Source organism: Pocillopora verrucosa, chromosome 4, assembly GCF_036669915.1.
Source record: "Pocillopora verrucosa isolate sample1 chromosome 4, ASM3666991v2, whole genome shotgun sequence".
Lineage (NCBI taxonomy): Eukaryota > Metazoa > Cnidaria > Anthozoa > Scleractinia > Pocilloporidae > Pocillopora > Pocillopora verrucosa.
The window spans coordinates 13,546,266-13,557,798 of record NC_089315.1 but is presented as its reverse complement, the minus strand read 5'-3'; the positions used below and the strand labels follow the sequence as shown (position 1 = coordinate 13,557,798).

The window sequence follows — 11,533 nt, the reverse complement described above, 5'->3', positions numbered from 1 at the left end:
TAGGTGTCATAGGTATTACAGCAACTGGCGAAAAAATAATAAACGCTCAGCTCACAGGAAGGCCGCCCTTACTATAGGGTTCCATGCGAGCGCAGCAAAGTATAACTCGGAGAAAAAAGGACAGTGATATAAGAACTGAGTGAAACAATATGAAAGGGGAAACGATTTAGTGGTTTCAGATCACCTTCTCAATAAGGAGATGTTCTTTGTTTTTGAATCCAAGCTAAGTTACTAATCGTAAACACAGGCCCTTATCGTTACACGCTCAGGTTGTTGGGAGCTATTAACACAAAACTTCATTAAAACTATGTTGACAGAAACAGAGAAATCGAAATTCCCGCGGTATGGATACCCATGGTCATATTGCAAAACAGCATGTTATTAACAAAGGGAACGACTGAACAATGTCAACTTGTTGGAATGATAATGGTATTCGAAATGCACTACCGAGAATAGGCGAAAACGTACCAGCAGCATGTTACTCTCTCATGCTTCATAAGTAACGACGCGGAAACATCCTATCTAATCGATGATCTTGAAACAAAATCCCTTGCTGACGAAACCGAAGGTGACAAATTTTGATACGAAATTATCTTCAGTTATCGCCTGTCGAAGACTTGTGGCAAAGGAGTTGACCCATTGCGATATACAAATGTTCCATTCGGTGAATGGCCACTTTAAATCAGAGGTAAATCAGAGGTAACGCAGAGGCAGCTCAGGCAGTAATGACCCCAAAGGAAAAAGGACTTAAATTACCTCCTTTAAAGATGTTGTCTATTTGCTTCTGTCATGATTACATCTACTTTAAGACAGGATGAAAGAAACCGTCTTGCGTTCATCGGCGATTTTATTTGACTACAAAACGAAAAAAAAAAAAAAAGGAAAAAACCCAAACTATCAATCTGCACATTAATCTACAAAAGCACGGCCTTTCTAAGCAAAAACCTCAATCAGACATCAAAGTAACTCTGAGAATGGTAAAGCAACGATTTTTGCAGGAGAACAGACACTCTTTATACTACTAATCAGTAAAAAGATACTCGAACATGTATTGAAGAAGTTCAGTCATTTTCCTATGAGTTGTCTTCCATAGTTTTCTTTATCCAGTCAATAAATGAGTACACCCTGGTATAGTATCCATACTTATCCTTTTGTGCGCAGCCCTCTCCCCAGCTGATCAGCCCAGTAGCCACCCAACGGAAGTCGTCTCCTCTTTTTGCCTCACGGACGAAAGCTCCTCCACTGTCACCTTTGCAAGTGTCATTTCCTCCCTTTCCATCCCCGGCACAAAACGTCACTGTGGAGTTAACAAAAAATCCCCCTGATTTGTTAGCGCACAGTTGGTCGCTTTGAATTGTGAAGGCTGAGTATTGAAGACGGTCTGAGTAGCGTTTGTGTTCTTTGGGGACTTGTAAGGGTTTCAGGGCTTGCGTTACACCCCATCCTGTTGCTATGCCGTACTTTTTAACGATTGCCAAATCTCCTTTATCCTTGTCCGGAATACACAATGTCCGTACAGAGGGGCCAAGTTCCACTTCCTTGTCGAGTTTGACCAGAGCAATGTCATTTGTGAGTTTCCCATCATCATAATCTTGATGAACAAATATCTTCATCACTTCCACGTCAATCTGAGATTTTTCATCCCTCCCCAAGTGGTGATCACCCACTGTCACCCGGTACCTGCGAGATAAAGAGTAATAGTCGTAGAGAAAATAAGCCAGGTTTGCTTCACCCACTAAGGAAAGACTGGTTTTGGGAGTTTTTCAAGAGTTAATCCTTGTAAATGATATCAGAAACTCGAAACCTTTTTTTTTTTTTGGCAGAATTTTCTCTGCCTTTAAATGCGAACTTTCAAGTACAACAATGAAAAACATTATATCCGTCGATATAAAATGTTTCTTTAAACTTCAAACGTAAAGAGGATTATTGGAGTCAGTGCTTACTTATTGGACAAATCGTCGAGAACACGAGCCCCTCGAAAATCTTCGTGGTAAAAACAATGTGCAGCCGTCAGAACCCAGCGACGAGAAATCAGAGCACCACCACAGATAAGCACAAGTCTCCCTTAAAAAAAAGAGAAAGTAAACATTTAAAATAATAATTATTAATCTCTACCAATAATTTCTTGTTAAAAAGAACTACTCATAGTAAATTATGCCCGAAAAAAGGTTCAGGCTTTTGACAAGTGCATTTTAAGTAACTTTTCGAGCTCGGCCCCTCGTCAGAGCAAATAGAGGAACTGTGGGTTGTATAGGGATTGCATACAGAAAAATGGAGCTAGTTTGTATTTTTGGGAACATAGTAACGTTAAAAAAAAACAGACAAACAAACAAAAAATAACAGTTGAATGAGAATCGTTCGTTGATATCGTGGGTATGAAGAGAGATTTTAAAGATTATTTTTATGTCTGGAGTTTTGCGGCTTTCCGAACCTCCTTAGATGTACGGAAAGGCGAGAGCCAGTCATGTGCATTATGTGAATGATTTGCCGAATGATGGATGCTTTCCTCGTATATACAGCATTCAATGAATGAGCTAGAAATGCAAATTTTCCATTCAAATTACCTTTTGAGTCGACCCTGCGCAGTCCAATCTGCCAGGGCCACCAGCCTCTTTTTGAATTCGTGCCTCCGACTATTCTCGCTCTCAGTTCAACAGGACTTACACCACAGGGTGTATAGTCTGTGAGCAAGAAACATACATAAAGTCATGATCACTTCAGAGAAGACCAGTTTATTGCAATTCTCTTTTATTCCCTCTTTTCCTTTAGTTTCTATTCTGTATTTTATGGTGATACTTTGTGGAATAGGCCGGTCGATCTAGCTGCTAATTAACACTCAACTGTTCTAGTATGTCTCCCCTGAAATGAAACCATTTCGAATAAAAGAGTCCCAATTCATAATCGACAGCAAAATATAAGAGAAATCATAAGCAATGGGATTTAAGCTTATTTTACCAATTTACGACATACCGATCTTGAGATAAGTCGCTCTCTTGATGGCTTTCTGAAGATCGTCGTAGTCTTTGACATGGATCACATGATTATCGCCCGCTTCAGGTGAGGCTATATCCATCAGTTCGCGGATACGAACTTTCTTTCCAACTCCTAAAGGGGCAATATGTTAAGTGATTGTGCGAAAAATGTAAAATACTGATGAAGTTTAAAACAATTCTTGAAAAAATAATCATTATGCAATAAAAAACAATGTTTTAAAATACTCGGCGTCGTTTGGAGATAGCGCTCCATGCCTTGCTCAGCGATGTTTCCCCCTTTTAGATTGTAGCTCAACTTCAGAAATGAGGACCCCTTACAAAAATGATCATTGCAACAGGAAATAGCAACTGTAGTACTGTGCAATTACATGGGACAAGAGGAGACAATAGCTGGAAACGTCAAACTAGCGAACAACGTCGACAACAAATCTGAAGGTAAAATGGAAAACTCATTGATAAGAGTTAGAAGCAAATTAAAACAAAAACACAGACATGATATACAGAAGTGGAAACTGCACTCTTCCAAAGTGTTTTCGTCCCATTGCAGGGAATGAGCGTTTATGTTAATGTCAAAATAAGAATCGAGTAAAACATCTTCCCAAGAGTGTCCGTTAAGAAGTTTTATACACTTAACGTTTTCAAAATCTTCAAGTAACCCTGTTTTAAATCACTGCCAAGCTACTTTACCTATTGCATAGATCTCAAAGTTTTCTTGTTCACGAAGGTACTTCGCTAACTTTTTAGGTGGACCCCCTATGTTAGACATTCCGTCTGTAATGAACATCAACACGCGGTGACTGTCTGGACGAGCTAGCGGCACCACGACATCTCTGACCTCTTGTAACGCAAGTGCGGACGCTGTAGCCCCTCCGATGTAGATTATTTCATCGATGGCTTTGATTGCTTTATCCATTGTGTCGACTTTAGCATCTCCTAAGTTAAATTCAACTTTCACATCCGTCCCAAAGGTCACAGCTGCTACTCGTGTTCCATCTTTTCTAAGAAGTTAAAAATCTGAAGGTAAGATAAATGTCTTGATCTTAATGCTGCTGATGACAATGGTCGTGATTATTACTATTCGGTTAGTTTGAACCCATTATAAGCTATCTTAGTAACCATGACAAAACTTGACAACGAACAGTTTCCTCGAGTTTGCTCTCATTAATTCTTAAGTCACGAGCCATTTACTTGCAGTATGGACTTAATAAAACAAGAAATATGATTTGGTTTGTAAGCGACGCTCTCCATGTGTTGAGCGCCTCAATTAGCGATATACTAATCCTTTAAATTATTAACATGTTGAACAAATGTAAAAGAACTCTGTCTCTTAAAAATTAATCGTACCTATTGTTGGACCCGATGGTTCTAACCAGCTCTTTTGCAAACTCCAAACCATTTTTGAAATCAGTCAGCTTTCTCACACTGCTAGACGCATCGATGACGAACACGAGATCTAAGCCACCCCTTGAGTTCAAATTAATGGCTCTGCCTCTGAAATCCATGCCACGAATACTTGTCCTGTTGCATCCAGTGCTGTTATCACTGTTACATGTGTACTCTGATAAAGGATCAAGCAGGTTTTTGCGAAGATTGTAGGCAGTGACGTTAACACCTTTAAAACGATCTTCGAACTCGTCTGTAAAAACAAATGGATAGAGGGAAAACTGAGGAAACTGCTCTTCATCAGAGTCCATAGCACGTGATGCTCTGAAATGTTTTTGTTTGTCATATACTAAGGCTTCGGATACAGCAATGCAACTACTGTGCAACTACTGTGCAGCCTTACCTCGACAAATTGCGTCGGTACCATTCCAAGCTCCGCTATCTAAGCATTTCCTCACTGCAGAACCCTTAAGAACAAAGCCCCGTTTACATTCGAATGACACAATGTCTCCTTTGTTGTATCCGCTGCCGTATTTACGTCCACTTATTGGGGTACCCAAAATGGGACAGTTGGTATCTGAAAGAGAATTGAAGAAGAAACGTTTTCAGTCGACAATTCACTCGTTGTTATACCACCTCAGGACCTACACTGACTGATGGACCGCATGACCGACTGACTGACTGACTGACTGAACGAACGGAAAAATCATTATCAAAAAGAAATATGAGAGAAAGACCCCTTAGTTGACTGACTGACTGACTCTCAAGCTGACTGACAGACTGACTGACTCATATATGCATAACTGACAGACCAACTCACCGACTGACAGACTTACTCACAGACCGACTGACTAACTGAACTTTATAGGAGAGTCATTACTTAAGAGAGATGTAAGAAGAAAGGATCCTTTAGTCTAACAGGTTGACTGACCAATGGATGCACTCACTGACTGAATCAGTGACTGGCTCATGCTCTGACAGACTCATAGACTGACTGACTCAAAACTTGACTGACTCACATACTGACTGACTGAAAGACTGACTTAATCATTATACTGACTGACTGACTGACTGTCTTAAGGACTGACTGAGGAACTAGCTGACTACTGAACTGACCATCTCATTTAAGAAAGTTTTCATCTTATCCTGTCCCAACTTGACCTGTGCTGGGCTCTTTATGCCAGGTGAATGAAAAACAACACGCACGCTATAGTCTTCACTCAGAGCCAAGAGAATACAGGAAGTAAAAAATAAATAAATAAATAATAAATAATAATAATAATAAATAATAATAAATAAAGAGCAAATAGCCATTGCCCCTCTCTATTACATTTGAGAGAAGCCTGAGAAATTTCTCACTTACTTCCATCCTGACATGTGGTCAAAGTTCCATTCCACTCTTTATTCTCCATGCAAGTCCTTTCCTTTGAGCCAGACAATTGGAAACCAGACTGACAGGAAAACCGCACTGTACTACCAACTCTAAAATATCGATCTTGATAATAACGATCACCATTCTCTGGTCTCCCAGGATCTGGACAAGATTTTACTACAAAGAAGCATTGGTTATGGTTAAGAAAATAATATCAATAATTATCATTTCAAAAATTGATAACACCATGAAATGTTATCAGTTGCACATTCATGTGGATTCTCGTTTTCCAAAGCCTGTTGTTTTATCCGATTGGAATTGAAAGAGCTCAGTATTTGGGAATGAAGGATAATAATACCATGATCAACCTTGAAAACAATTGGTAATTACCATAAAAAACACACCTCTGATCAGTAAGTCTTAACTGTTTCAGTGTGTAGGCTGTCGCACCCACACTACCCTTTGCAGTTAAGTTAATTGATCTCTAGCACTAGGGTCTTACTCTGCTAGGCAACAGACTGTGTTCCTCAAATATTGCATACTGTGTTTGATATCAATGGTGAATAAACCTGGGGAAGATGTCACTTTCGAGGAAAAGAAACAGTGCCAAACAGAATGTTACCCAAATGTTACTCCAGATGTGAAAATCAACCCAGACCAAAGCAGTGAGGACGAGCCCTTAGACTAATAGGCTATTCCTGTCTCTTTGTACCACATAGGTAAGTTTTAACATTATTTCATTCATCAAAACGTGCTTACTAGCGCAGTATGGTGGTCTCCTTGGACTCCAACCAAATCTTAGGCAAGTCATAGAGTCACTGCCTCGTAACTCATACCCTTCATTACACTCAAACGCAAGGGTTGCTCCATACAGGTATTCAGGGTCAGAGGTAGTGACATTTCCATTTCGCATAACAAGACGCCGTGGCTTCCTACAACGGATTTCTGTAAACACAAATGAAATACAGTTAGAAAGCGGAAGAATGTTTTTCGTCTTGTCACGAGCGTGGAACAAAGAAAAATTTCGGAGTCCTCATGAGGAATCGAACCTCAGACCTTCGGATTCCGCGCTCCGATGCTCTAACCACTGAGCCACAGAGACTTCACGGTGAGCGAGGTCTATTACGAAGTTATGAGAGCGATTTGGAAAGCTCTCCATACACAATCATGTAACCCAATACTATTCTTAAACAGAGCTGTGTTCCCAAATCAAATCAGTTGTTTTGCTATTGTTTTCCTTTATAAAGAACTGTATGCATAATGAAGTATAGAGTTATATAGAAAAAAACAAAAACAAAAAAAACAAAACAAAAAAAACAAAAACAAAAAAACAAAAAAACAAAACAAAATATATATATTTAAACAAGATAACCCTGTCGGTGTAATGACACTGGTATCAATGGGGGTCCTGTAAGTTAATCATAATCATTATGTTTACATTACAAAAGGTATTATTATATGGTATTAAAAAGCAAAATACTATATAAAATCACTCCAAAAATGTTCCTATGGTACGATTAAAAAGTTCTTAATTTCCTTTGAATATTCAGTAAAAGCATCCTTGGCCTTTAAATGGCGGGGGTCGGGCTGTTGTACTCTTTTGCCTTGGTAACAAAAAATGCTTGCGAAATATCCTCCCATTCCGTACAAATTGAAAACAGTGCGATAGCACCTTCCTTGGTAATTTTGCGGTTGCAACAGTTGTTATGCTTATGTAATTCCTTAGCTAACTTACGTGTACAAGTCGGACTACTGGTCCATTTCCCATCATGAAGACACGTTCTCGTTTCCGGCCCATCAAGTTGATAACCTTTTGAACAAGTGTAATTCAAAGTATCCATGTAGTTATAACTTGAGCCGCTTACGATAGCATTAGGAATGTCCTCAGGTTTTCCACATGATCCTACCAAAGAGAACACAAGTATATTTTTTTAACACCATAAAACGCGAAGAAGCTGGAACAAAGATAAACTTTGGAATACTATGAAACATTCTGAGCCCTAGACCTCTCTCTGCCAATTCATTATGGCTGTTGCCGATGCTCACGACCGTCCAGAGACAAGAAAAGCACGTCCTGAGGGTGAATGCATTGTCGTTGAATTAAAATTTTTTTGTCGAATCGTAAGGTACTCTTCTTGCCCATTCAATTTTGGCATCTTCAGATCGGTTACTCCAATCATAATTATTTCTATCATGTTTGTTGACTCCACTGTCTTCCAATGCATATTTTCAGTCTGACATTTTTATAGAGCTTTGTTGGGACTAATCGGGGTGATTTACTTGTTTGTTCCTAATTTTACTAGAAATATTTTCTTATAGCCCAAACAAGGGAATTAAACAATTGCAGGGAAGTATATAGTTGTACATTCCTTTCCTTTGATTTTGCAAATAAAGCTAATTGTCGGTGTTGTTGCATTTTCACTCAGACAACTTTAAGTGAACAGTGACGTAAAATGTAAGCGTTGTGGTCAATATGAATTAATTGTGTAAGTGCAGGGTTCGAATTAGTGTCGGAAAACCAAAACCAATGCAATCACAACAGCCAGTCATAGTAAGCACGATATCACCAGGAGAACTCGAAGTGAAAACAAGCAAACTGCCTGAAGCGCGAGAAAACGCGGGTGTCCAAGTCGCGAATGGTTTTAGTTTTGAATCTGATTGGTCGAGGAAGTGATGAGAGTCTTTTGGACCAATCACCTGAAGAAATAAAGCAAAACCAAAGTAATCCCTGATTGCTTTCGACACTCAACTGAAAATTGCTGTCGTCTTTACACGTGTGTAAAGATTATCAAATTCAGCTTACGTGGTGAACATGTAGGAGCCTGAGACCACTGTCCGCTTTTTTCGCATTTCCTTCTTTTTGGTCCATCGAGTACGTAGCCTTGATCACATCGGTACTTTAATTTATTGTTGACGCCGAAACGGGAACCAGAGAATGTGGCGTGTGGAATGTCCGCGGGTTTGCCGCAATATGCTGATAAAAGAATGTTAGAAATTATTTATAAGATAAAATATGTGAACATGCAGTTTCTTAAGTTTTCAATCACAAACCAGTAAAAATCATGGATTATAGTGAAATGCGTTTGATCTTGCTTAGGAATGGATATTTTCGTATCGATATAACAAAGTCCAATTTATGATTCAACCTATGAACATCGAATGGTGACGTGGCTCAGGGATTTTGATTTGTAATAACTCATTCTTTCCGATCGAATGATTGTAATTTATCCCAACCGAAGTGAGTCAACCCGCCGAACTTCACCTGGACACTTGAGTGCTTTGCTTCCAATCCACTGCCCATTCCTGCAAGCTCTTATATCAGTTCCTTTTCGGCAAACATATTTTGCCTTACAATAACCAGTGTGTATTTCCACTTTAGTACTGGGGGGCGGATTTCTTCGAGTTTTACGGAGAATATCAAGGCATTTCTTGTCACAGTCTAACATAAGAAGAAACATGTAACGTGCGCCAAGTAAGGTAATCTGTTATGATGCAGTTAGATATACTGAACTGGAATTTAACGCTCCGGTGAATTTTTTTATACTGATTTTTTGTAAATTAATAATCTAAAATAGTCAATCTTTTCGTTGAGATTGCAAGTTCATTCAATTCACCTTCTTCAACTGTTAATGAACCGAAATTAGACCTCACTTCTGTTTATAAGGGTGAATTCTTGCGACAGGCCAAATTAGAGCCTCCCGTTTGATGTCAGCTAATGCAAAAACACGCGCCTTGCATCTGCATAGCATTTCGTTTTGAAAGGACTGATTTCAGTTTTGTTCGTAAGCTTCTACTGTTCCCTCTGTTCGCCGTTTGTTTAATGGTGGGACTTCCCTTTATTTTAAGTTCCACCTCGTAAAAATTTGTACGGAGATCCCCAAAAGAGAATGGCACAACAGGAAACGAATACATCAGCTGATGGTCAGTTAACTCTGAATTCAAGGAGTAAACACATGAATTTCCGTAAAACTTACTAGTTTTTCGGCCCATTACATTTTGAGTGGCCAACATCAGTGCAGTCAAAAACACGTACCAGAGAATCTAGGAAATAAGAGAGAGGTTCAATTTTTTTTCCAGTGAATATTCCTAAGCTAATCATAGGCTTGAAGCTCAAGTGCGCTGTCGATTTAGTTAATTTTCTCTTCTCTAAGCAGATTAGTAGATATCCAGTAAAGATCAACGCAAGTTTTAGGTCAACTCTGAAGACGTGCTAGCCCTCGAAACGTCAGCTTAAGAGACTCTTCACGGCGGCCTATGTACATCATCAACTCAGTAGATAATACCAAACTTAGCTGTAGTTGGTCGAGTCGGAAATATTTGTCGAACATATTCTTGACTAATTAAATGGTCTTCTAAAGGAACTCGTTTAATCAAACTTAGCTACATTTTGAATTGTATGGAGAATGAAAGTCATCCTTTCCGCTAATTTTTGTTTCGACCGTTTATTGAATGATAACTTCTCCTTACAAGATCAGTTCATAATTCAGCGTACAAGTGATGAGAATTGGAAAAGGATTAGCTCTCCTGCCATAGTGGGTTTCTTTGATGAAAGTCAAAATTCTCCTGCCTAACTTAAAGGAAGTGTATAGCAACACTAAGGGAGATCTAATCTTAATTGAATAGATATCTTGGTTGTAAGCAGTCTCCATGGCCAATGTTAAAGAAGTTCGACTGATGCTATCGTACATCCTTTGAGTGCCCTTATTGGATACAGAAATCTAATAAATTTAAGCCTACGCCTGTAAACATGCAGAAATAGGAGTATTTCAAGGAGTGATTTTTGTCGTGCTTTCCTCCCCCTGCTGAAAGAAGAATCTTCCCTTTTAGCATAGAGGAGGTTAAAGGTTACCCAATGTTAGAAACTCTTTGTTGTAACTGAAAGCAACATTTCCGATCTTATAACTACAGAATAAAACTTTGATTTTTGTCCAGTTACGATCGATCAATTGGCATAGAGTATCATTTATCATCGATTTTTATTGATTTATATGCATGCTATTTGTTGACCTATAACGTTCCCATCTTGAAAAGGACTAGACGGATTTGAATCTTTTAAATAAATACGTTACGTCCTTTGTTGTTCTGTGCGGTGACACCAGTCGCTCCACAACATTGAATTTTAAGATATAGTTGCAAGACATGTTCACATGCTTTTCACGTATCTGGCCTCTTAGAAAAAAAATATTTAATCAAACAATGATCAAAATACCCCGTCAAGATCAATCACCATATTGGTCAATCTAGCGCGTAAATTTTCCCATTTAGTCCTTTCAGCTTCAGTTGCGTTACAGTGTACAGTAAATTGATGTCTTACCTGATATCGAAAAAACTGCATCTTGCTCTGTTTGTAGATCTAACTCTAGATAAGTTTCACGGACGATGAAACGATTTCTGATTCCGCTATACACTAACTTGTTAAGATTGTTTAGTTAATTCTTTCGGTGTATTTTTACCTTCTGAGCGCTGCCTAAACACGAATTATCGGTTGCCAAAGAAAACAGCCCGCACGCACACTCAGAACGTGCTAGCAATTTGAGCTGCTTCAGTTTCAGCGGATGTTGAGGTCGGATTTTGGGAAGTCGCAGGAAAAGGTCAGGGAAGTTATTTTCTTCCCGTGGAAAAAAACATATTTTCTTCGCTTTGTTGAGCCGTCATTTCCTTGTCGCTTTCAATGAAAATTGTTAAATCTGGTATGGTTTTCTGTTGCTTAACATGAGACGGTAAACTATCTATGATAAAGGAAATAAGGAGAGGTTGAAAATATACACAGTTGAGTGTTAAATTA

At 38.9% G+C, this 11,533-nt stretch overlaps 1 protein-coding gene across 2 annotated transcripts; it reads right to left on the bottom strand.

The window, feature by feature from the left end:
- Positions 1 to 830: 830 nt before the first annotated feature.
- Positions 831 to 11,254, bottom strand: LOC131771060 (complement factor B-like). Of its 2 annotated transcripts, XM_066165722.1 has the most exons (14): positions 11,063 to 11,253; positions 9,723 to 9,789; positions 9,011 to 9,187; positions 8,552 to 8,722; positions 7,484 to 7,651; positions 6,508 to 6,693; positions 5,740 to 5,925; positions 4,780 to 4,953; positions 4,338 to 4,629; positions 3,681 to 3,991; positions 2,971 to 3,105; positions 2,565 to 2,681; positions 1,944 to 2,064; positions 832 to 1,680 (listed from the first exon to the last, which is right to left on the bottom strand). In XM_066165722.1, exons 1-14 carry the CDS (start codon positions 11,081 to 11,083, stop codon positions 1,074 to 1,076), a joined length of 2,733 nt encoding a protein of 910 aa, XP_066021819.1. In that variant the 5' UTR covers positions 11,084 to 11,253; the 3' UTR covers positions 832 to 1,073. The 2 variants fall into 2 exon arrangements, with proteins under 2 accessions (XP_066021820.1, XP_066021819.1); XM_066165723.1 differs by lacking the exon at positions 9,011 to 9,187 and having other exon boundaries at positions 831 to 1,680; positions 11,063 to 11,254.
- Between the last annotated feature and the right edge of the window lie 279 nt (positions 11,255 to 11,533).

Bases quoted from the DNA above. Each gene is read 5' to 3' on its own strand.
- LOC131771060 (XM_066165722.1), bottom strand. From the start codon at position 11,083: ATGCAGTTTTTTCGATATCAG. The intron at 9,790-11,062 runs GTAAGACATCAA...CTTATTTCCTAG, and splicing joins TGCAGTTTTTTCGATATCAG to ATTCTCTGGTACGTGTTTTT. The intron at 3,106-3,680 runs GTAAAGTAGCTT...TTGCCCCTTTAG, and splicing joins CTTTGAGATCTATGCAATAG to GAGTTGGAAAGAAAGTTCGT.